Source organism: Cylas formicarius, unplaced genomic scaffold (genome assembly GCF_029955315.1).
Source record: "Cylas formicarius isolate icCylForm1 unplaced genomic scaffold, icCylForm1.1 PGA_scaffold_9__14_contigs__length_23061073, whole genome shotgun sequence".
Classification (NCBI taxonomy): Eukaryota; Metazoa; Arthropoda; class Insecta; order Coleoptera; family Brentidae; genus Cylas; species Cylas formicarius.
The window spans coordinates 15,679,464-15,706,780 of record NW_026844365.1 but is presented as its reverse complement, the minus strand read 5'-3'; the positions used below and the strand labels follow the sequence as shown (position 1 = coordinate 15,706,780).

Below are 27,317 nucleotides of genomic sequence, written 5' to 3'. Positions count from 1 at the left end.
ATGTAATGTTGTAGTTTGTGTGTGTATAGTCTAGTAGTCTTATTAGAAACACTTCCAGAGCGCCTTAGTTTTGTTTATTATTGACAGGAATGTATTAGTTAGGTAAAATAAGTGTTAAAATGGTTTTATTTACGCTGTCCAATTTGTGGATGAACAATCATCCACTTTGGGAAACTCACTCTATTGCCAAACTGGTGAGGAGACAAGTGGATTTCATTCATTATTTCTACGTGACCTTCGTTTCTCCCTCACTCTTTAGTTTTGTAAACGAAAACGATATTACACCGCACCATCTTGCTTTAAGTGGATCACCGAACTAGACGCCATTGTTGAAATATCAGCAAAATTTCTAAATTTCCAAACAGTCCCGAAACCTTTCGAGATATTGAAATATAAGTCGCAGTATTAATGGTTTTGGTTTAATTAAAAGCAATTTTATATTAATACACATTTATTTACAACAAATAAATATAATTAAATATTTTATCTTTGCAAAAGTATTTTACACAAAATAAAATTTTGTCAAATTACAAACAAGAGCAACCACACTATTTACATTAAATTTTTATCTATTTACAAAACCATTTTATAATACTCTTCCTCCGAATTGGAATGACGAGTTTCTTCCCCTTCCTCTTGTGCTCGTCCAGCAGGTGCATCTTGCTGGTAACCTTGACCTTCTTCTGAACGTTTCTGCCAAATATCCTCGAGACATCTTCGCGGGTAACTATCGTCGTCGATTTGGTTAAAATATGGAATCTCTCCTGTGTCTCCATTTTCTTGGCAGCAGTAACCATCTTCCTCAACTGATCTCCACGACAAACTTCTTCTCACAGCTTGCAACTCCTGACCGCGAGTAACAGCGACACTAGATCTAATAGTTGCAAAATCACGCACCACATCTCGATAGGCAACGTCGGGAAGGGCTCCTCCAAGAAATTCACCAACGGCAACGGCTTGTACATTCTAGCGACTTGACTCAGCGATTGCCACAATGAAACTGATGAAAACTCGGATCAGCGCTGGTATTTATACCAGAGCCGTGGGTACTCAAGCGTGACCCCGCATGAGTCATTACCAGTCGACTGTGAAGTTGATTCAGCTATGGTTACGGACATCACTGAGCCGTGGTAATCGTAATTGATTTGATGAGAAAAATAGATCTTCATTGTAAACGCAAAATATCCGCTAAGCTCGAGTCCAAGAAATGATGAAGATTAATTACGACATGCAGTGCATAAAGTTGCTTTAGAAATATGCGTTAAAATAAGAGCAAGTTTATATTTTAAAACAATTTCGACGGATGTGGACTATGGCGTTTAGCCAAAAAAAGAAGAAAAGAAAACATCTTGCAAGGTACCTTCTTCATTTTAAATTCTTCATCAGACTTGGTTTAAGTACTTTTATAATGTTTGGTTAATCCAAAGGAAAATCGAAAATGAAGCAGTAGGACATAAGTTAATAGATTATTGTGTCACATTGAATCGTATGAATGAAAACAACGTATATACTAGTACTACAAACTTATGAGAGTTCCGAAGTAATCAAAACCCTACAATGTAGTGTCTATTTTTAATTAGTAGCATACGTCAACACCTCTTCTGAGAATGAGCACAATTTCACAATTTTATAAGATGTTTCGTCTTTGCTTTTATATATGTCATAACAGCCTTGAATATCATTTACTTTTTCTTTGATTGTTGTTGTTAAATAAGACTTATTTCCATTTATAGTTTTCTTTTGCGTAAATGCAAAGCAAATAAATACAATATAATAATAATGTAATATTGTAATTTGTGTGTGTAGTAGTCTTCTTAGAAACACTTCCAGAGCACCCTAGTTTTGTTTATTATGGACAGAAATGTATTAGCTAGGTAAAATAGGTGTTGAAGTTTTTGAACCTAGAGACCAATAGACCAATGATAAAAATAAATATCTGAAATTTCAGTTCATAATTTCTACGTGACCTTCGTTTGTCCCTCACTTTTTAGTTATTTTGTAAACGAATTCAGTATTACACGCCATTATCTTGCATTAAGTGACTGAACTAGGCGCCACTGTTGAAATATCATCATTTTCAAAATCTCAAAACCTTTCGAGATATATATAAGTTGCAGTATTAATGGTTTTGGTTAAATTGAAAGCCATTTTATATTAACACACATTTATTTACAACAAATAAATACAATTAAATATTTCATCTTTACAAAACTATTCCATACAATACAAACAGGAGCAACTACACTATTTACATTTAATTTTTATCTATTTACAAAACCATTTTATAATACACTTCAGTCAAAATATTCACAACATAAACACTATAATTTGCATTTATATTCGATAAGGATTGCATCTTGCATTAGTCTTCCTCCGAATTGGACCGACGAGTTTCTTCCCCTTCCTCTTGTGCTCGTCCAGCAGGTGCATCTTTCTGCTAACCTCGACCTTCTTCTGAACGTTACTGCCAAATATCCTCGATACATCTTCGCGTGTAACCATCGTCGTCGATTTGGTTAAAATATCGAATCTCTCCTGCGTCTCCATCTTCTTTGCAGCAGCAACAGTCTCCTTCAGATGCGGATCCCCACGGCAAACTTCTTCCCACAGCTTGCAACACCTCACTGCGACTAACAGCGACACTGGATCTAACAATCGCAATATCAGGCACCACATCTCGATAGGCAACTTCGGGAACGGCTCCTCCAAGAAATTCACAAACGGCAACAGCTTGTACATTCTAGCGACTTGACTCAGCGATTGTCAAAATGAAACTGAGCCAGGTCAGATCAGCGGTGCTATTTATACTAGAGATGTGAGCACTCAACCGTGGCGCCAGATAAGCCGTTGCCAGTAAACTGTGAAGCTGATGTAGCTACGGTCATGGCTAGTGAAATCACTGAACCGTGATAATCAGAAGGTATTTCGAGAGTAGGTGGTAGCTTGAAAGTCTTAGAAGAAAAATTCATCTTCGTTATAAACACGAAATAGCTTATTACCTCGCGTCCAAGACATAATGAAGATTGATTTTGACATAGCCATAAATGCAGTGGATCCATTAGAAATTTTGTTGGTTTAGAATGACGCGTTAGAAGAAGGTCATCTATAAAACAATTTTTACAAATATTGTCCTGTTAAGTCAAAAAATTAAAGAAAAAATATACTTTACAATTTCCCTTCCTAACTGTAACAGTTTCATCAGGCTTCGTTCAAATACTTTTCTAAGGTTCGGAGGTTTTGAGAAGAGAGAAGAAAAAAAAGAAAAGTAGATTGAAACTGAGACTTCGACTCGTTAGTTGGTTGTGCGTTGTGGTACATTGAGTCGTATGAATGAAAACAAAGCAGGTACTACTACTATAAGTTTAAGGTAGTTCCCTAGCAGTTACAATACTATAATGTTAAATCCGTACCAAATAATTTAAGATGTGCTGCATCTATCCCATCCCTTTTGGGAATGAGCAGGTTTTGATAAGTTTATACTTTGTTACACATGTCACGACAGCCTGAATATCATTGGTTTTTGGTTAATAGTTTAGTTGTCACAATTATTAAATAAACTTGTGGTAATGTAAAATGTGTTCAGAGAGAACAAACGCAATATCAAAAAGTACCCCAACCTAGCATCTAATAATAAATGATGAAAATTACAATATAAATTTGAGCAGTAAAATAGCATCTGCCATAAAGTTTGCAAAGGGCAAAGCCCTTAAGACTAAATTTATACTTTATTTTTATAATTTAGCTATTTCGCCCAGGAAGAAGTAAATAAATAAATATAAGAAAATAAAAGCTAAAAGTTTTGCACGGACCAAGAAACTTTGATTTAAGAACATGATCTAATGATGATGTAATGGCATAGTAAGCGTGATTTCCTAAATTCTAATTTGTCATCCAAATATTTAGTTGTGCTTGACAATAATTTTTATTAGTAACCAATTTAATTTCTTGAATACTCCGGCTAAATAGTTAAATTTGCGTAAGTTAGAAACAAAGCGACAACAAGTATTCTGAATTTTCTGTAGATAAGAGGTCACAGTGTCTAAACAGAGGTAACAAACAAAATTGCAGTAAGACAGACGAGAAAGAAAAACTCTTACATAACTGTATTTTCATGTCATACAACAATACATATTTATTTGAATTCAACAATCTCAAATCAAAAACTTCATATTCCATTCAATATGTAGACCCGGACATTTAACAGACTCTACAACTTGAATAGGTTTGTTGTCCACATATAATTATGCCTCTCCGCAAAGTTGGTTATATTTTCTAAATCATATCATAATTTTCGCACTCCAAAATATGATACTGAGCTTAGCACTGCGCAACCAAGTATTAACTAGAAACAAATAGATAAATCATTATTGAGGTGTCACGCCGCACATCATTTTCGTCTTAAAATCTAATTATCTGGCATTCGAATTGTAGTAAATACTTTAGTTATTTATACCAAAGTGCTACTTAGTATAGAAAAAGTAAATTTATCTATTTTGAACCGTAGTCCACTCTTTAGATTTGAAGTATTTTCTAACTCAAATATTAACCTTGCCCACAGAAAAATTGGCATGTTCTTCTAAAATTATTCGACAAAAACAAAAATCAAACGTTTCTCACCTAACAGCGCCAACTCCTCGCACGTCTTCCTGTACAACGCGAAATGACAGTTCGTCCCGATGTAGCCGGTATTCGTGCAGTCGCACGTGAGCCTGTCCTCCTTCACCGAACATTTACCGCCGTGTTCGCAGGTGTTCGGCCTCAAGCACGCGTCCACGAACCGACAATCGTCCAACGTCACCTCACCCACTACCCTTTCGGTTTGGAGCACGCTTCTGGGCTCTAACCGAGCCCCGTTCACCGCGATATCACGCATACACCCCAAAAACCCCGAATTCGATCTGGATCCGGCCGCCACTTTGATTTTATCACCGATCGCGAACGTCAGATTGCCGATCTTATCCGTTTTCTCACGACTGTCCACCGTCACGTTCACCTCACCGTTCGCGTATGATAAGTTCAAGTAGTGCCAGATGCCGGGCGTCTTCTTCACGCTGATCAGGTGCGACGTATTTTTGATGCCGTCGGAAAGCTCGAACCTCACTTCGTCGTTCACCACCCTCACCTCCCAGTAGAGGCCGGTCTGGGCCTCGCTGGACGCGAGCACGCTCAAGTTACTGCTGGCCTTGAAGTGGAACGACAAGGACAGTATATCGGTGTGGTTGTTGTGCCACCAGATGTGAGAAGCGGAGAAGGGGAACGTGATCGGTATGATCTGAACGTCTGCTTCGTAGAACTCTGGTCTTAGAATCCCGATGTAGTGCACTTTGGGATTGTTCTTGTTCAGCTCGTAGATGATGGATATGTCGTTGTAGAAGACGTACTTCAACGACCCCACGAAGTTGTTTTTCGACTTCAAGCCGGTTTTCTTCTGCAACTCCGGCCCACCGCCGATGTAGATCTCCGGGTCGATGTAAAGCAGCGGATTGCCGCTGATGTTGATCGTCTTGAATTCGTCGTTCAGTACCAGATGGACTTTGTCGTGCTCGTGGAAGATGGTCAAATTGTTCCACTGATGCAGCTTGAAGTCCGGGGTGAGTCCCAGACGAACCGTGATGGGGTCTTCGCCGAAATCCATTACCACGTAAACGGAGTTGTTGTATATGGAGGCGGCGATGTAATGGTCAATGCCGTGTTCGCCGCCAGCGGCGTACAGCAAAGCCGAATCGTCGAATCTGGTTTTGAACATGACCGAGAAGCGTGTCAGGGAGGAATGGACGCGGTCTTTCCAGTCGTAGACTCTATACGAGACGTAGGAGGATCCTCGGAGTGTCAAGATCGTGGCAGCTGGAATAGACAGTGGGAATCTTTGGATTTTATGGGTAAGATTGAATTAAAAACAAAGTTTTGGTCTGGTCTGGGGGTTTCAAAGTATAGGCAAAATTGCTCCTTGACAGGCATTCAATCATCCTTGATATCACCGGAACAAACCAAAAAATATTTAGTTATTTAAGGGACCATAGCATCCTTTTGAAGTATAGAATATAAAATATGGCCATCAGAGTTTGTTAAAGGGAACAGGCAAATACTTTTTTCTGAACGTACCAATAAACATAAATAAGCTTTATTATTTTTAAGTAGAACATTATGTATACTTTTCAGGATATTTTTACCTAAAATAAAAGTTCTTATTTGAAATAACTTGAAAAACATTGTTTACAAGCTTTGATGGCAAAAACATCAAATTATTTGCCTTAAACAATGGAAATTTATCGCAAGTTCTACGTAAATATCAGCAACCATTTCTCGGATAACATATACTTTTAGGGAATATCTTTCGTTGATTTGATGAGATAAAAAGTATCAAGAGAACAACAAGCACTGCGGTTTGGAAATCAGAAACTTGTTACTTCATTTTGCTAATAAATATACCTAACACTTTTCTTTTGCAGGGTCATGTTGACGTCGATTTTTGAATTCTTCTTTTGAATATCGTAGTCAAAAACGGCTGAATTCAATCCCGACAAACTACATATTTTTGAAATTGTTATGCATGCTGAGTAAAAATATACGGGGTGTTCTATTTTTTAAAAAGTGAAGTTGCTACGACGATCGTTTGTTTTTATTAATATGTTAAGGAGATAAAAAATGTTTGCCTAGTCCTTTTGATAGCGGGTGTTATAAAATGGTTTAGAAGCTTTTACACCACTGAGTCTATAAATATAATTCTGCTTATGAGATCTTGACTAAGTCAAGTAAGAGAAGAAGAGTCAATAGAGAAGGTCGAGTCACTCACTATAAATATCACAGTATTCGCCTTCGTAGTTGGTGCCGAAGCAATCACACGTGGCAGAGTTGTAATGGTTCACACACCTAGAACCCTTGAAGCAAAGGTTTTCGGCGCACCTATCTACGCAACCTTCCTGGACGTTCTCGTGCTTGGTGGCAATCAGGGGAGAGATTTGCAGCAAATCCGAAGCAGACTTGCCAGTGCTCAGAATCACGTCTCTGATACAACCGACGAACGACTCGATGATGTATTTGACGCCGTGTAGACGTTCCTCGGAACTTAGACCTGGAAATTTCATTAATTCGAGATCCTACCATAGAGGTCACAGAGACGCGTACCTCCCACGAGAATAACCGAAGTAACGTTTGCCGTAACTCCGTAGTTATTCTCCGTGTCCAACCCCTTCAGGTCGGTTTCCTCCTTGAGGTCGTCGACCATCGCCGTGAGTTTGGCGGCGTGCACATCGATTCTAACCTAAAAAAAGGGAACCAACCCCAAGTTACTACAAAAAAAAATTGTAAAGAATGTGCACACAAGTGACCATCATGGAATTGTCGAAGATGAAATATTTATTAACATGTCTCGAAAACTCGCTGATAAAGAAAATTTTTGCAATATCGACATATAAAAAAATCAAGTGGAGTGAGATCCGGCGAACCACGGGGCCACAAAACTGATGAAACGTAAGAGAAACATATATGGTGACGCATTACCGTTACAGAATGCCATTGGTCTTTATTCAACCCCCTGCCGACGGTAAGCGCGGTGGAGTGCTTTCCGTACACGTGCACGACCTTCAGTTGACCTTGCTGGACGATGACGTAGAGGGCGTAAGGCTGGAGGGAAATGCCGGTGGGCACTTTGACGTTGTGATAGACCAGGAGGCCGTGGGGTAGCCGCGTTCGAAATTGAAACGAAATTTGTCTACATAATCTGTAAGCAAGATCGAGTTGGTCAAAGAAAAAATTAAAGGATGTGTTATTTTTCTTTAACAAAAGTTGTGCACCTTAAAATTGCTCCACAGTAAGTCAAAAAGAACAATGAACTTTCTTTAAATTCGTGTTTTGCAGTTTGCATTAAAATTTTTAACAAATATAAAATATTGTCTTTGCTTTACTGTTTTAAATAAATTGCCATTTAAAAAATACAGTTGTATAAGATAAGTTTTTTATCGCACCCCGTATACATAAATGAGAGTTAAAAAATTGTCAAATTTTAATTATCTTTATTCAACCCTATGAGGCTTGTTATCATATTTCGGAACGGTAGCTCAACGGTTATCTCATTAAAAAGATAATAAAAAGCGACATTAAACACAACCAAAATCCAATATGTCGTCCATTAGAATAATTAAAGTGGATGATGGTGTAAGAAACTCGAAACACTGCACCATTTCGATTTTTCGACTGAAAAATGAAGCTCAATAATTTTAAAATAAATCGGTGGAAAAACAAAATCAAAATCTTCAATTTTTTCGTCACTAAGAAAGCTGCGTTTATAAGTAATATTATTATTATTATTATTATTATTGGTTCTTTCTATTAGCATATACGATAATATCATAAAAAGGTAATATATAAAAATTAAATAGTAATTGATTTCGTGATCATAGCAATTATAATCAAAACGAAAACAACACATATGCGCCAAATAATCGCAAAACAAAAAAAAAACAATAAAAAAGGAACAAGTTCTACAAGCGAAAATAAGTTAATTTAATCTTTAACCCTTAAACAAAATAAAACAAAAATGTGATGTAAAGTGTAAGCATTCTTTTAAACATTCTGGTATGTTTAATAATATTGATGTCAATAGGCAGCAGTATTAGGCAATATTTTAGATTCATAATTATGGAAAAAAATGGATAGTTTTACGGCCCCTTATAATACAGCTAGCGTGTTAAAAATATTGAAATTAAAGATAAATGCTTTGTATTTACAATAACTATTATGTGATTGTATATATATTTCTAAAAAACAAATAAAAACTTTATAAAAGTATTAATACATACAGGGTGTTAAATTTTTAAATAATCACTATTTCGATAACCAAGCTGCAATGCGAAATTTCCAAAATCACCCGGTATCGAAAAATTCTATGACATTTCTCTTTGTGCCACCTTTCATCTTATGAAAGAAAAGTCTTGGGTTAGGAAGGTCGCTAGATATGCCGTAGAACTATCAAAATTGGGACACACTGTATACAATTTAGTATTGCTTTTTAGACGTAACCCAACACCCGGTATAGTTCAAATCGAAAAACTTTATTATTATTTATAACCGTATGTTTACACAAGGATTGTTCACCTTCTTATCAGGATTAATATTTACCCAGCTCCCCACCGAATTGCTTAATTTATTGCTTATTGCTATTTATTTGCTCTCGGTTACCTCAACTGAAACGTCTGGATTATGTCACCGTCGATTTGTATGAACGTATTGGACTGGGCGAACATGAACGTATTGTCCTTTCCCGTTTCCTGGAACGTCAGTTTCGGACCCCTTTGGTCTTTGGGTACGCTGGTTCCGTTCACGAGCGTGATTTGATTCCTGGCTAAAATGGGTACCCTACTTAAAGCCGTCCTTCACAACCGCATAGCTATTAGATAATATAGTGACCCCCTAGTGGGAATAACCTCCTAATCTGAATGTCAGCCACCAATCCGCACTTTGTGCCATTTTCTAGATCTAGATCTAGAACTGTTTATAGTTTTTTTCAAAATACTTTTATTAAAAATAACAAGCGGGATGCATATGACAAGTATATTAGTACATTAGGTACCAGAATTAGAGATGCGTGAAAAATAACTAATTATACAGAAAGAATATCCTATATATACCTTTTGTTTCAGCAACTCTATTTCTACATGGGTCTTGGGTTGGCGCAGATTTGAAAAAATCAGGTTTCTTTGATTATTGTGATACAAAGAGGTTATTGAATGTATAATGACACTTCTTCCTTATCTCTTAGGCAGATGCATCGAGGATTGAATTTTCCCTCAATATTTTAAGGTTTTTAGGGTTGTACTGATATTCAAAAAGGGACAACCTAATTTACCAATATCTATAGTTCCCCTACTAGGAAAAATTTTAGAGTCATTAATAAGAAACCAGTTATCACGTTTTCTACATAGCAATAATTGTATATTCAGTGCCTCCTTCGAGTTTAGACCAGGATGCTTTACTATACAGGCAATCTGCAGGGTTGTGAGAAATGTTGTGGGGGGCCTTGAGCGGGGGGAACACGTGGATTTTACTCTTTTGTGACCTTCCACTGAGTTTCTCACCACTTGCTACTGGAAAAAATGAATATCTATATTATACTAAGTCATACCTATCATCTAGGAGACAATGTGTGTGTGTCGAACGTGAGAAGAGTGGATAGTATCCTAGGGCTTTGTCCTGAATAAGCTGCTTTTTATTGTGTATATTAACAATCTAAGAATAAATGCATTTTTTATGCAGACAGTTTAAATTAAATGCATATGTGTTCTCAACAAATAATAGCTTGGTGATGGGTGGTAGTGTGGAACTTTTCACAATAGATGATGGGATGGGCTCAGCATGTCAATTCGTTGTGTAAAACACTGTCGTGAATTAGTGTAATTAGTCGCTATGGAAACCTGACACCTGACCAATAGTGTTGTTCCGCGGGGTTACTTTTTTGCAGCTGATCTGGCTTTTAAACTTCAAAACAAGGTAGTTAGAGTAACAGCGTGTGAAGGTTATCAAGATCATTCTTTAAAATATTCAAACTCGTGCCACTTCCATGTCTGACACGTTTGGGTTGAACTCTTTTCAATATGATTATCCTACCCGAGAAATTGACTTCTTTGGCAACAAAAAATTTAAGTAGACTGAATGCCACAAAAATTCATTAAACCTGTGTTTGTATAATAAACTACCATCAAAAGAGAAGGCACTGAGTAATAAAAAACTTGAAGGATATGTAAAAAAGGCACTAATTCTACTCCGCGTGAGAGTACATGGACTTCTATCTTTTACGTAATTCTTTCTTATAGAATAGTCTCGTTTTTGCTATTTTTTTAACTGTTTTCACATTTACGTATTTACTTGCCACAATTGTTTTATTTTTAAACAGAACGTGTTTAATAAAGGATCTACCTATATATCTATGTTTTAAGGAGATTTGAGTATCATTAGCACCAAGCAGGGCCTCTATATATCTAGTAGCTACATGATGTCAATATTAGCGAGCTTACCCACGTGGAAACACTTTTGGATACACTGCTTCTCGCTGTCGAACCTATTTTTATCATTACCACCACAACCTCCCCACACGAAAGTAGAACATTCTTTCCTGTTGTGGTCGAACGCCCACTTGTAGATGTTCCGGTTACACGGGCCTTTGTCTGCACTTCCGGGACAGAGAGCGGCCGAATTGTTTTCCGATCTGACCACCGATATCGCCATCAAGACCATCGTGGCCAGGGTGAAGGATAGTATGGGCCACATCTGGAAAGCAGACGTGACATTTTTAGTTTCTGTCGTCTTCTTCGTTCGAAACTAATTGGTAAAACGTGGATTGGTGACCTGTAACATCGGGATTAACATCGGCAATTTTTGGTGAAAATCCAATACCAATCTAGCAGAATTTAATTCTTCATCAATTCGCAATGCCTTTCCCTACACTAATTTTTTTTATGCCAGATCTAGAACGAACCCTTTAACGAAAGATACTAATGTAGTGTTTGAATCAAAGTGATTTTGGTTACTTACTGTTGAAAACGGATATAGGAACTATAATATTCCGATTTTTTTTATTTAGATAATTCCAAATTTCAAAATAATTAAATCATCATAATGATATGAATTTTTACAGCTTTTAAAATGACGTGGTTGGTTAGTTAATTTTGTACAACATGTAAGCGATGCATCAATGCTCGATATCAATCTCGAAGGATTATGCTTGTTTCCGTTTATCGCATTGGCAAATTATTAATAGGTTCAATCAAGTACGAAAATATTGGATTTGATTATAACGGGGCTTGCCACAAAATATTATTTTCACAGAATTAATTTAAAATATCAAAGTTATGTACTGCGAGAGACTCATGAACTGTGGCAAATCTACGTCTATAAGTCTTTACGAACTGTGGGTACTGAAATTATTTTTCGAGAACGAGTTGCAAAGTGTACGTTTGTATATGAATGTACAGGAATGATTGAAGAAATGTTAAATATTTTTCCTTTTCCAAGTTACAAATAGCGAAAAATAGTTACAGGTACAAGTATGTATATGTCAATATTAAATATAAAATAATATTTTTTTAATTTGCTAATTAAATGGCACATTTTTGAAAAAATACATTGTAAGGATTGTACCCGATTCATATCCAAGGCTAGAACTGATGACCGCGTGTCTAACTTATGAGCCATAAATATTTTTCGTGGTCACGAACCAAACGACAATGAAAAATTCGTCTTCAAGTAAATTCGTATATAAAACATTTCCAAATACCTATAGCAATTTACGTTTACATTAAGACTAAAATTTCTTTCTATCAAACACCAAAGCCTTCTTTGTGAACATGACCCCTCTTTCACGATATGTGGTGATTTTTGTTAATTGATCAGCAAAAATTTCTTTAAAAATTGACAGCCTTTGACGCTAATTTTGGAAAAACATTACGATCATTTTCAAGTTAATTTCAAAAAGGATAAAAAAGTATTTATAGGAAAACTTGAAAAGTAAATACAAGATATGCGTCTCTTTAACTATCCTTATGGAACTGGAACACTAGGGTAAAATGTCTGAAAATGTTCTATATTCTCTAAAACAATCAATGAAATGAATTTCTATTTAACAAGTAAAGTTTATTTGCCCTACCAAATTTAAATTTCTATTTACAAATCAAACTATTAAATAACTTTACAAAGTAATAACATTAATCAAGTTAATAGTAAAAATACAAAAAAGTCATCCACAACCGACACAGAAAGAATAAAGAATATTTGTAAATAGTTTCATACTAATGTGTCCCTTCTTACATGCGTTCAGCTTTCTGTTACTCGTTCTTATTCTTTTCTAGAATCAATGAAATTCATTTCTCATATATAGTGAAGTTTCTCTTTCAACTCATAAAATCTGCTTTAAATATTTTTCACTCATCAATCATCTTGCCCTCTCCTTCCCGATACCTCTGCTCCATATGAGCGTTCGTATGTCAATATAAAAAATTATACATCAAATAAACTGAACGGCAAATGAAATGGGACCAGCCATTGGCGACAGGTCATTCTTATCCCATGCGCCAGTGGTGTCGGATTTTTAAAAAAATTTAGAAACGATCAAAGTTGCTATGGAAATATAGCAAGTTTGTAATACGAGACACATTATATGAGAACACTGGCCCATATCAACCAAATGCTGAAGTTCAAATTGAAGACGATTTGTTTGTGTTTCTAATATTCGCGTTTTTATTTGGAAATTTACCGGATTTCCAAGGTTTCTATAATAATTTAAATAAATATTAGGACAACAGCGGTGGAGTCATAGGCATCGCTTGCTGCAATATTTTAAATAAACGCTACAGCCGGACCCGATAATTGTAACGTACATTGCCTTTGCCTTGTCCTCGACTAACTTAATCTGTTCGACCTCGTATAATTTTTATTTTTTATTTAGGATAAATTTTTAGAAGCAAATTTTTAATCTATGAGCGATATACTTAACACACCTAATTTATTTATGTTTATGGCATTAGGTTTACGTACTTATAAACAGATTTTCTATACAGGGTGTTTCAAGGTGGTTAAGGGGGTGATTCCTTATTTAAAATAAAGGGTAGTTTGTTATATAAACATTGGGACAAAAGCCGAACAACTAAGCTTACACAATGCCATAGAAAAAAATAAATTTCAATAGAAAGGTTTATTTGAAACTGTTAAAAATGTCTGCCTTGTGATATAATTTATCATTAATTTCATAATAATATCCTACTAACTATTGAGTCTATAATACGGCGTAATATATCTGCATAATTTCTTATGACCATTACAAGACGCAATTATATGATTTCTTAGGTCTTCGAAGCAGCTTTCTATTTTGAAAAGAAACTGTTTCGCAGTTTCTTGTCCTAGCGAGAGACATTGTTTTTTTATCGTGCTCCTGCGGACCACTATGGGACTTTAGCAAAATGGATATAATTTTATTATGCATACACCCTGTATAAAGCGTCTTTCACGTATCGCCGAACTCCAAAGGCACAACAAACTTTGACAAATATAAAAGTAATAACCCTGTATGATAGACGAAACCTGAAACTCTCTCTCGACACTTTAACCAAATTATCCCATGTTTTATAGTTTTCCATTAATAGCTAATAATTTACCCCCAAAAACGCCAATTTTCAGGGACTACCTTGATTTTTTGCCCACAAACGACGCACTTGATTTACGGTTAATAATTTCAAGATTTTTGTCCGCAACTCAAAATTCTTGTATATAATCGAAAAAATGCCCAAAATGAAGGATCTTCCGCGTCGTTTGGTTCAAGAATTTTGTCGATCTGGTAATTAGTTTTCGAGAAATGATTTTTTTTATACGGTCCAAAATTACGACAAAAAGTTTTTCGAAAATTTTTAAAAAATGTTTACCGATGTCCGATTACACCTAGCTTTTATAAGCTGCATGCGGGGGTAGACTTCTGTTGCCTTGCCAATTTTGAAATCAAAAGCTGCAACTTTCGGGCATTTGCTGCATTTTTCGGCATATCTCTATAATCAAAACTGTCATGTACAAGAAACCGCCGACTGAATAACTGTATTTAACTTACAGTCAATTTTCCCTTCAAGAGTATGGTCTGTTCATAGATATAAGAAAGTGGCCAATTGCTTTTGAATGGGATTATCCAAGGTTGGTCATTAACATACAATGCAACAAGATTATTATTTATTATTTTCTATTACGGACCACAATTTTACCTGAATTTAAATTCCGAAACTTTAGGTAATAATCTTGGATAATCCCATTCAAAAAATTTGTCACTTTCTTATATCTATGAACAGGCCATAACTCAGTTTTTTGGAAATGCCGGCACAAAAAAAGATTTGTGGGTATCAATAGTTTGCATCTTCCCGTTCAAGATTTTTTTCGATTCGATGAACGGTTTTCAAGAAATGGTCACTCTTTGGTTTAAAAAAAATGTTTTTGAATTTTGAAAACTACTTGTTGCCTACGAGTTGTTTAAAATCGAAAAAAAAAAGATGGAAAAAGATGGAAAATTTTTTTTTTCGACACCGATTCGTTCTGTGCCAATGGCGGTCCTCTAGCAGCAGCCGTTACCGAGATATGGAGTTTAGTGAGAAGCGAGTATACTTTCGAAAATAATCGATTTTATCGTTTTTTCCAAAGTAACAATGCACCAGAATTAAATCTAGAGAACGAGGCAGCCAATGATAAAAGCTCTTCCTATCCAGCGGTTTTATACGTCCACTTAAACTGAAATATGCTAGGACACCATAATGCATATAATACATGCCTCTTCTAGTTAATAGGGGCACATTTTCTAGCAAATGAGGTAATTCTTCTTGTAGAAAACGAAATTAGGAGTTACCAGTCACCAGTTATTCTTGAAGGTAGACCCAATTAAATCATCATCTATAATTCCTAATAAAACATTAGCTGCAAACTGGTATTAATGTCTATATTCTGTTATCGAATGCGGATTATCCTCAGCCCATATATGCCTGTCGTTAGAGTTTTGAATTGCACCTCTTGGGAGACTAGCTTCGTTCGAAACCAGAATTTTTGAACAAAAAACAGGATCAACGGTATTCATCAGGCGAAATCGATGCAAAAACTCTTGGTAAAAGAGTGCGTTATGGATATAACTGTTCTTCTTTTAATATCCTCCATACAGTTGATGCATTACTATTTAATTCTGCAGAAATTTTCCCTGTATTTATCTCCGTTTATCCTCTAATAATATTTAGCATAGGCAACTTCTAATCCGCTAATCCGGATGTACGAACTTCCGTTAGCACGCCCGTATAAAAAATGCATATCTGCCATTTCTGTATTAATGTAATTCACCATTATTGAATTAAAACTTCTATTATTGAATAATTAAATCATTAGTTTGATTAGTTTTGGTTGGTTAATAAATAAAGCAAAGCAATAAGAAAAAACGTAATGAGAAGTGACAGCAGCCGACTAGATGTTTTATATCTCATAATTTTTTTTATTTCGAAACAGTTTTTATTATAAAAAAAATTGAACCAGACAAAAGTTTCTAAATAAAACCAAATGTGTCGATGTTAAACTTTGTTAAGAAGAGTAATAGAGGTAGTGTAATTTAATCCCCTACCCTCATTTCAAAGAAATCAAAAAATATGCAGAAAATGTGTTTTTGTAATATTTCCGCAATGTTTTATTGTTTTATCTCATTTCGATTTAAGATAAAAATAAAAACGTTATTTTTCCGCCGTATTTGTAGAGCGGTATCTAATAGTTGGCTTTTGACCCAATGTTTATATAACAAACTATATTTTGAACAAGTTTTTCACATGTGTAGCGCTAAACTGTACTTCTGCGAACTCCATATATTCTTTAAGCTGTTTATAAGGAACAGTACTATTTGTCATGCTTGTTGCGCAAAGTTTGTTCTTCTAAACAAAATGTAGTTCGTTTCTTGAATCTCGTTACTTACGTCATCAATTGCATTAACTTTCAAAACAAATTCAAAGTTTAAAAAATATACTGAACCACAAATACGAGCTTATGAACGCTTGTCGTATTCAAAGTATAAAACTGATGCAAGTTCAGCAGCTATTTCAATACGTTACACAGCAATAGAAAGAAAAGTTTGGGAAAAATTAAAAAACGTTTAATGGAACCATTCAAACAATCATTTGTTGTCCTTTTGTTATTTGGCTGAATTTTCCTTTTTGCTGTCTTATTATTTCATATGCACATTGAATTTTCAACATATATCGCAAAAGAATTAAAAATGCAGCAGTTCATGTGATTGCTCTCTTCCAATTGTTTCTGCGAGTGACCAGTTGTGAGATTCCAAAACTGTAATAACGAAAGAATTCGTTAATTATGTGCGTAATCTGGGTGTAACATTAATTTAAAAACCAGTTTTCGTCATTTGATACGTCCGGTTATTTGAGAATATGTACTTCCCAATGTGGCAACGGATTTTTCATTCAAATATATATAATTACGCTTCAATGTGTTATTTTTATGCCGTCGACGGTAATTAGTAGGCCAAACTATTAAATGACGAAGCATTTTACTTTCCAGTATTTAACGGTAATCCAAGTTCGGAAAATGTTAATAGGGATTTTTTCGACTTTTTGAATGTTACGACGAGGCATTTTAATTTGTCAGTGCTATAATAGTATAGTATGCAACATGATTTATAAACGAGTATCTAAAGAATTTTATAAATGTGCACGTTATACTTTTTCTATGACCGTCACATTTTTTCAAATCAATACGAATTCATTCACTAAATTAAGTGCGGTGACATTTTAAAGTGACATTTTGCGCACTCCTGATTAGTGCATAATTGCAGGAGGGAGTAAAAAAATACTAATAATAATATTGTACTAAAATAAATGCGTATCTTATCTTTCTATGCATTAGTCAGTACATCTTACGTATGAAGATCTTAATCTCAAATGTTACGTTTTACCTTTTTCGAAAAAACTCTTTTCACCTAAAAATTTATGGCTAAAATACAAACTTTTGCCAATAAAATAAAATAGACGAGTATAAAACAAAATTTAGCATTACAAGTCGATGATGATAACTTTTAGCAACATGTATTTCCGAAATTAGTTGGTCTCAAAAATGTGCTACGGGCAACATGTAAAAATAGTTCTTTGGTTTCGCATACACCAACTAAGAGGCAGGAGGGAATACATACGTTGTCTTTGACTCTTGCCGTCTATCTTCAATACCAAAACATGGTCACGGTGGAAAGTATGCGATTTTGTTCGAATGCCGCTCGTTCTTCGTATGCAACCGATAAAAACTGACATCACTTTTGACATTATCCAGTGTAACGTTGAGATAAATTTATCAGAGTCAATATTTTTAGGAAGATTTAGATGAAATAAAATTCTTACATTAATTTATAGCTAGTGGAGTAATTGTTTTAACGTCATAAATATATCACACTGAAAATACATCAATTTTTATTATTCTTTTTTTCAGAAAGAGTTGAATGAAGCCCCGCAAGATTCAACACTGGCGGAAACCAAAAAATCAAAATATTTAAGCTATATCCTTCAGAAATTTAGCATTATACAGAGTGATTTATTAGAGGTGGCAAGGCATCATATATATTGCAGAATTTTGGGGAAATATTCCTATTAATGACATCTTCCAAGCAAAGTTGCTAGAAATATTTTATTAATTTCTATTTAGTATAAAAAAGGCATTTGCTCGAAAAATTTTCAATATACGTAAGGAAAGAATGGTATATCAGTGGTTATATCACTCGTTTATTAAACCCTCCTACTCCAAGCCCACTTGATAAGATTTTGTTCGAAATGTTTACTGAATAAAGTTTTATATAACCCAATATCATGAAAAATTTGATTTTTTTTATTAAATAAATTAGGCTGCAGTAAAAAGAGTTAATAAAATATAAATTTAATCTATTTATTGTTATTCTGTTTAGTCTGTGCAAAGTCCATAAAGTCCGAATATTTTTCTAGCCCAACGTCCATAAAAAAGACAGGTTATTTTCATTTGCCTGGTGTGGCGTGATTATTTTCCCTAATACGAATTTAATTATTATTGTTCGTTGTTTCAAGCGTAGCACCGATTTTTTATTTAGCAATAACTAAATTGCAATCTCGTTAACGTTTGGTATTCATTTCCGTCTTTAGATAGTATGTTTTCAAATAAATATGTTACTAATAATTCAATCGTGCTGATGTACGTCACGGATGTCAAACTCACGGCCCGCGGGCCGCATGCGGCCCACTACGAACATTTTTGCGGCCCGGCCAATATATCCGCAAATAATAATAAATACGTGTGAGTAGCGTCCGACGATAGCCGACGATAGCCGAATGTAGCCAAACACATGGTCTCAGTTCTCTGAACATAGTTTTGTACGATATACATGAATTAATGCAGGTAATAGGAATAATTTTGTTTTAATATTAATTATAACTTAATTCATAGTATTCTCATTTATTTATACAGTTATTCCGTTTCTCTGGTAAGTTAATGTTAACATTAATATTTTATTAAAATGTTTTTTTTTTATACATTTTATTAAAATGTATAATTTTTTCTTAACAACAGCGTATTTATTCCAGCCCATTGTATTCAGTATGTCTGTATTAAAACCAAGTGGTAGTAAAATTAAACGAAAAATCATTGACGAACATAGGATATTCCAAGTAAAATGGGAATTAGAATACTTTAGCTGTGAAATAAAAGATAAAATAATCTGCTTGATATGTAAAAATACTATTAATGTACCAAAGTTATATAATATTAAACGTCATTACGAACAACGCCAGTGAAAATATAACAATTATGAAGGATTAATGAGAGAAGAAAAGTTGAAAGAACTCAAATTAGGACTGAAAAAGCAACAGTTGATGTTTAGTAAAGTATTGCAAGAAAGTGAAGCGGCGGTACATGCAAGTTACGTCGTTTCCGAGTTGATGGCTAAACACTCGAAGCCTTTTACTGACGGTGATTTCATCAAGGAATGTTTGTAATGGAAATGTGAAGGCTTTTCAATCAATTTCATTGTCTCGAAATACAGTTGCGGAAAGAATTACTGATTTAGCCGCCAATTTAAGTGATCAGATTAAAGCAAAAGCATCTAATTTCGAAAGTTTCTCCATTGCCTGTGACGAGAGTACAGACATTAGTGGCAAAGCTCAATTAGCAGTGTTTCTTCGTTCTTGTGATAAGAATTTTAACATTTTTGAGGAATTACTGGAATTAATACCGATGCCTGGTACTACCACAGGACAAGATATATTTACTTGTGTTTTTGAACTTCTGCAGAAATACGAGCTACCTTTGGCAAAATTAAATTCTGTTGCTACAGATGGCGCTCCATCAATGACCGGGAAAAATAAGGACTTCGTCGCATTACTAAGAAAGAAAATTAGTGAAATTCACGGTTCAAACATTCATCATACGCATTGTATTATACATCAAGAAGTTCTATGCACGAAGGTAATAAACATGGAGAATGTTTTGTCATATCTAAAAAAAGATATAAATTTTATAAGATCTCGAGGCTTAAATCAGCATCAATTCACTGCTTTCCTAAGCGACTTAGATAGTGAATATTCGGGTTTGTCCTACTATACCGAGGTACGTTGGTTATCTTGCTCCAAGATTCTCAAACAATTCTGCGATTTGAAAGAAGAAATATGTCAATTTTTAAAAATGAAAAATCAAGACGTAAGTTTACTTTCCGATCCAATATGGATACAAGATTTATCTTTCTTAGTTGATATGACCAATTTATTTTATTTATTATATTTATATTTATTTAAATTTATCGTTACAAGGGAAAGATCATATTATTACGAAAATGTTTGACATAATTAAAGCATTCAAATCTAAATTAGTTCTTTGGGAAAACCAACTTAAAAATGAAGATTCGACACACTTCCCGACGTGCAGCATGAACAAAACGAGTTTAGATGATACTTGTTCGTATCAAAAATACGCAGAAAAAATTACAAAAATAATAATAATAATTTAAAACCGAGTGTTCGAAGTGTTTTCGGAGCGCGAGCATTGAAGATGCCAAGTGAGATTTTGGCGAAACGTCTGCAGGATTCCAGTCGGAGTTCAACAAGCGAACGGATGATATCCCGGAATATAGTGTCAGCATATATATATATATATATATATATATATATATATATATATATATATATATATATATATATATATATATATATATATATATATATATATATAAATATAAATATATATATATATATATATATATATATATATATATATATATATATATATATATATATATATATATATATATATATATATATATATATATATATATATATATATATATATATATATATATATATATATATATATTTATATTTATATATATATATATATATATATATATATATATATATATATATATATATATATATATATATATATATATATATATATATATATATATATATATATATATATATATATATATATATATATATATATATATATATATATATATATATATATATATATATATATATATATATATATATATATATAATTATAATTATTACAATGTATACAAAATAAACGTTCCTTTGAATAATGATTTTTTTGCGGCCCTTCTAAAGTTTAACCTTGTTTGTTTGGCCCAACTGTACTTATGAGTTTGACATCCCTGATGATTAAAGATCAAAAGCACAAGATCAACTTTTAAGAAACTATTCCTCCTTTCACTTTATAGAAAAAATTGCGTAATCTTCATTAGTCCGGGAAAGGTAATTAATCTTATATTTTACTTATAATATATATTATAATATATAGTATTATTAGGACTCACGACGCGCAAAAAAAGTGGCTGCTTTAATTTAATTTAATAAATAAAATTGCATAATTTTGCATAGCCTACTGAGAAATTTTGGACTGCGAAAACTTGTAAAAAGACAAGTGAATTTCAGGAAAAATATCTAAGACAGTCTTTATAAAAACAATAACCGTTAAAAAATAATTCTATTAGTGAAAAAAACTGGCTGCGCCACTGGATTCTACACAGGTGGTTAACAATCATTTTTACCTACTTAGTAATTTGGGATAGTTTCAAGTAACTATGGCAATTTTGTTTGCGGCCTCATATTCTCGAAATTTGAAATGTTCTATTTCTAGTACATACAATTGCAATGAGAATGGAACACACTGTATACACTTTCGTGTATTTGAAAATGAGATATTATCTTTTCTTGGTGAACTCACGTAGATGTAGAATACCAACTAATAACTTCCTGCTGTTTTATTTTTTTGGGGAAAATTAAACATTTACCCCTACGGATATGATCTGATCCCGAACATTGTTAATTTGATTTTATCATATGATGTTCTGAATTTGTGCGTTTTAATTAGAAATAAAAAATAAATCAGTATTTTGGCATTCCTTATCAATTGATTTGTTGTTAAAATTTTTTAAATTTTTACCCTTTTGAAGAAATTAAAAATATTGGTTAAATGTATAATACCTCTTAAGTCTTTGCTGAAATAATTCTGGGGAAAATTTTTTCTGACCAATACATTTTTAAGAAGTTAGTTAAATATTTTTTTACAAATAGTAAAAAAAAAGTATAGTTTGATCATCAAATATTCAGATACCAATGATGTTATTAACAATTGTGTCAGTAAATAAAATATTCCGCCGTTTATACAGGGTAATTTAAGAGACATGCGCAAATACTAGGATGGAGACTCGTCATAAAAAAAAGAAAAAAAGTTCATATAAACATGGGTCCATAAATGCTTATTTTGCATTACACGGCGTGTGTAACGAAAATTCTTAAGTCGTAGACTATATGAGTGCAATGATGCTGATGGTACTAATTTTTTGAATTAAGTTTATTTTAATTTTAATGATTTTTATTATTTCTTTCGAAAACGAGGCAAGATACGAGAAAAATTCAATGGTCGACAAGGTTTTAATTTTAATAGTTTCATTAAAGTAAATAACAAAATATTCAAAAATGTCAGTGGCGTACGTTTGACAGTAATATTAGTTAAGATACTTCCCGGGGCAGCACTGGACTTCACATTTTTATCTAGGTAGAGCAAAATTTGCCATTAATATTATATAAATTGCCTTTGCTTTTTGTTGTTTTGTGATAATATTTGCACCGCAGTGTAAATGACATGGATGCGACAGCGACGAATTTTTTAAAAAAGGCGACGCTCGGACGCCCATACGAGCAAATTACCTCCGAGCAATTGTCGTAAACACAAAATGATATCCATTACGAGTAATAAAAAGCAATTTAAGCGGAGGTCTTACCCTCGGAGCTGCGGCCGGATCACCAAATCACCAAAACACCAAGCGTAGAAATACGGTTTTACATCGGTGTCGTCCTAAAACCGGCACTTTTCGTCTCACCAAATTTGCGCTAACAATTAGTCATTATCTGTAAGGAGGCGACATGTGACTTTATTATTTGATAATGACCCGCTGATTTATTCCGCGTCGTAAAACAAAACACCTGCGAATTCGGGAGGACGTTAATTATCCGGTAATATGGCGCGAATCTGCGAGAATTCAAAAATCGCGTTTTTGCCGGGCTTTTCAGGATGAACGCTGCCGCCGCGGCTGCCGCTTCCCCGCTTTCATTTCGACTCGGTCGACGATAGACTGCGGCCATGACGTCGGAAGAGGATTGATAAAAGCGCTCGAACGTTGATTGTTTTTAATGATATTTAAATGCTCGTCCGTCTTTGTCTCTGCGCGTGCGTGGGCTGGTTCTCCAGATCGTAGCGCCAAATTTAAACGGAATTCACTCGATACATTTTTACGAGCTTCGGAACTGCACATATTGAGTATAGTTCGCCCGATGATAAACCGTTTTTACGACAACTATGATAAATTTTTATGAAGGTCTACCTCGCTTGGTTTTCTCTTTGAAATCCTCAATAAATAGATTCCCAATTCCACAATGACGTTTCAGAACCGTACTTCGGTACTTCATCCATACAAATTCTGAAAGCTGACGGATTTGTGTAGAGTTCCATCGGTGAGATTCATGGATTATTATTAGTCCATGCAGTGAAAAATCCATTCTTACTTTAAAATATTTATTATACCATAAATAAAAATGTTGAAAAAAATATTTATTTAAATTAATACATCAAACACATAGAAAAATAAAATGTAACAAAATATGAAACAATTTTTCTGTAAAAAACTTCAACGTAAACTCGTTATTGAGCCGTATTTCCAACCATAGAGGGTTATAAGGCTCCCGCATTGGACTACAGACATCTAACAGCTTCCAGATCATCTTCAGTTAGCGCCATACAATCATCATGCATTCAAGGAATACAATGGCTAAATTCCTGTGGCTCTGAATCCATATATAATATTATGTATGGTGATACATCTCCCTCAAACTGGCGTAAAAACTTCTGAAAATATTTCTTTGTTCATTTTCCTATGTGGGAATTTGTCCCAATAACGCAACAACTTCTCATCCCAAAAATTTTTGAAAGAAGGGAACATGCTTTTGTCGAGCAGTTGGAGTTCATGTGTGTTATTTGAAGGAAGGCATAACAAGTGAATTCCCAGTTGGTCGGAAGCATCAACAATTGAAACGTGGAGATATGAGTCAGCACCGTTAAATATTAAGAGAACTGGCAGTTGAATAAACTTGCAAAAATGATTGAGCCATTCAATATATCAGGTGGTCATCATTCGGAGACATCTTAACTTGAGATCCCGTCACCAAAAGTTGGTTTTAGCCTCTGCCCTTTAAACAATATCATGGGTGCGATACCATTTCCTAATGCGTTTACACAGGTAACAATTTCCAGAGTGTTCTGGAGCAACCAGGTGTTTCCTTTTTTGGCAATGACCGTCTGTTGATATAGGGTTAGTCTGTATCCCTTTTCATCCATGTTGTAAACCTTTACCGGTTGATGTTTGAAGCCATATTTTTCGAGAACATTATCAAGTTTTTGAAAATGGTCGTTAACAATGAAGAAATTAGGCTTTGCCGCCCTAGCAGAATTCGTCGACAGGGCCTTTCATTGAGATAAGGGTGGATGTCGCTTCATAGCTGCTTTATACCAGTCACATCCATCAATTTTTGTTTCAATGCTGACACGGTTAGAAATGCCTTGATTTTCAACATACTTGAATGCACTTCATAGTAGTCCCTTTGGTGTAAAGGGAAATCCTATGTCAAAAAATTTAATCATTTTCCGAACTAAATCAGTTTCTGGTACTTCAGTCAAGGTAGGCCTCGCCCACAGGATTCTTTTTACAGCTCCGGCTTCCAAATGGTTTCTAATGGTGCGACTTGGTTAAAAAATGTATAAGGTAATAAGGCCCATTAAATTCAAGTGGTGGGTAATAAGGCGCAACTGATATCTGCCTTATTACCCACATTGCAACGAATTCATGTTGAGGATATGTTAAATAAAAAATGTCGAAAACTACAGAACTTAATCGAGTATGCCGGTTTGCGTAATTAATTTGGGTAACGGACCAACACTTAGATGGCGCCATAATACTTATAAATTATTTTTTATTGTTAAATGAGTACATGGGCCTTATTACCCACAGTGGCCTTAAATGAAGGAGTAAATTTAGCTATAAAACAATATTAGAATAACTATAAAAAAAAGTTATTCTACATCAAAATAATCACTATCGTCACTGGACTCGCCCACATTAATTAATTCTGGCCCTAGTCGACTTCGGTAAACATTTTCTCACATTTCACACTTCACTTCTTTGCCCCAGAACTAAATTTCGGTGAGGTGTTGTTTCCTCTTAAACTGGGTTTCAGCTGTCCCCAGATCAGTTCTATTGAATTAAGATTGCAGTGATACGGTGAAAGACGGAAAACTTTGAATGACTTCTTTGGTCGATGATGAATTCGGTATTTATTCCGCTTGTGCTTGGTAGCTGACGTTGTCCATCACGACAATACCTGGTACAATACTAGGAAACAATTTTTCATAAAACCATTTTTCAAAGATGTCTGCTGTCATATTTTCGTGGTAGTCAACTTTCGCTTCTTTGAAAACTTTTGGAGAAAGCAACAAAGCGTTATCTACCCAACCAACTTCAGAGCCCGGCATGTAGCATCATAATCCGTTTGTTGGCTACCAAACCAGATCTAATCTGAATATATGATGGGGACGTTTTTAACCCGAAATTCCTATTGATTCCATCAAAACTTTACTTTTACAAAACTTCTGGATTCTTCCTCTGTCGATTTTTGCTGAATCGAACTTGCTGACGTTTCGCCAATCATCCTGTTGGCTTCTTCAGAGCTTGACTGAAACTGAGAGTTGCGGAGCTTAATTGGGAGGCATAAACACCATCTCGGATGACTGATTCCCATTTTGGTGGCAGGTGCTTATAGAGCTCAACAGACTCTCGGATTTGTCTTTGGTAGAAGAATTGATTATTTTCAAGAATTTTAGTTTCATCGAACAAAATTTTATGTCCAATGTATTTTTTGCCGCATATGCATGGAATGCTGTAAACTCCTGTCATCTCAAATGGAATTTTATCTTTGACAGACCGAAGATGTTGAGAGATTTTTGGACAAGTGGTAGATCTAGTTTTGACATTGTACTTCTTTAGAACTTTTGATATGTGGTCAGTGATATTTTGAATGTAAGGAAGAACCACATTGGCAAGTGTAGGAATACATTCGGCCTCATTGCTATTGGAAGGTTGTGGTGAAGTGTTTTTTTTTTATCGAACGCGTAATATATTTAATGTGGAAATTATTAGAGAGAAGAACAGAGGTAAGGTGTTTTAATTTTGGGTTAGTAACGTCAGCAAGTTCGACTAGGCGAAAACCGATGCAGGAGGACTGCAGAAGTTTTGTAAAAAGTTTTACAGTAGCCTGTAGAAGTTTATTTGAAAAACTACGCAAAGTCTCTTGGCAACAGTCAATGTTCAAAAACACTACGCAACTCTTCATGTAAAGTTTTAATTGTTAGATCAATATTCTTCTGCTACGCATCATATATCAACCGTCTCACTATTCCGACATGGTGCAAGTCAAGTAGAATTTTTGGGACCCCAAGTTTCCGCGTTTTTCTTTCTTGGACACCATTCACAACTAAGTTACGTATGGCATACGGTGTTTTAATAATCTCGGACTATAATTTTATGGCTCCACTTTCCCCAGATGTCGATTTCAGAGAAAGGAATACATTTAAAATTATAATTTGGGCAGCGAACGGCAAATGTGTCCGAGTCTTTGATCCATTTGAATTTGACGGATCTTCATCATCAAAATTAAATTATAAATAAATAATAATAATAAATTGTAATAAATTGTATATGATACCTCAATAAAAATGACTCACTGAGTCTTGAAAAACAATTGAATAACAATAAGTTGGTAATTACTAATTACAAACACAAGACTGAATAGAAATCACTCCAAAGCTTCGACGGTACTGTTTCATAAAACAGACAGCATACTCCGATTTCATCAACCACCACAAATCAACCAATAACAAACTGGGAAGACATTCATTATTAATCGATTATTTACATAAGATTTTTTATTGGTTTCCTGGGCGAATATTTTAGAGTCATTATGTTAAACCCTTACACGTGCTGAAAAGAATGGTCCCTTCAGCTTCACAAAACTCATTTAGTTTGCTTATGTCCGATGAATTAACATTAATATACTATAAATTGTATTTATAGGTTTAAAAGAAATGGAGACAATGAGTTTATACTACTTTTAATCGTGCTTCCGATTGTTCCCAAGCCCGTGCGGAAATGTCCGAAGTGACTCAAATCCGTGGTACAA

At 34.5% G+C, this 27,317-nt stretch overlaps 1 protein-coding gene across 1 annotated transcript in view; it reads right to left on the bottom strand.

Moving 5' to 3' along the window:
- The window catches only part of LOC132707116 (axotactin), a 52,387-nt gene extending 29,228 nt beyond the window's left edge, over positions 1-23,159 (bottom strand). The window contains exons 1-7 of the mRNA XM_060678809.1: positions 22,814-23,159; positions 11,010-11,262; positions 9,178-9,340; positions 7,501-7,720; positions 7,126-7,261; positions 6,794-7,072; positions 4,618-5,844 (exon numbers count right to left, since the gene is read on the bottom strand). Of these exons, the coding sequence (XP_060534792.1) occupies positions 4,618-5,844; positions 6,794-7,072; positions 7,126-7,261; positions 7,501-7,720; positions 9,178-9,340; positions 11,010-11,262 (2,278 nt within the window). The 5' untranslated portion in view covers positions 22,814-23,159. The remainder of the gene's footprint in view (positions 1-4,617; positions 5,845-6,793; positions 7,073-7,125; positions 7,262-7,500; positions 7,721-9,177; positions 9,341-11,009; positions 11,263-22,813) is intronic.
- Positions 23,160-27,317: the final 4,158 nt, after the last annotated feature.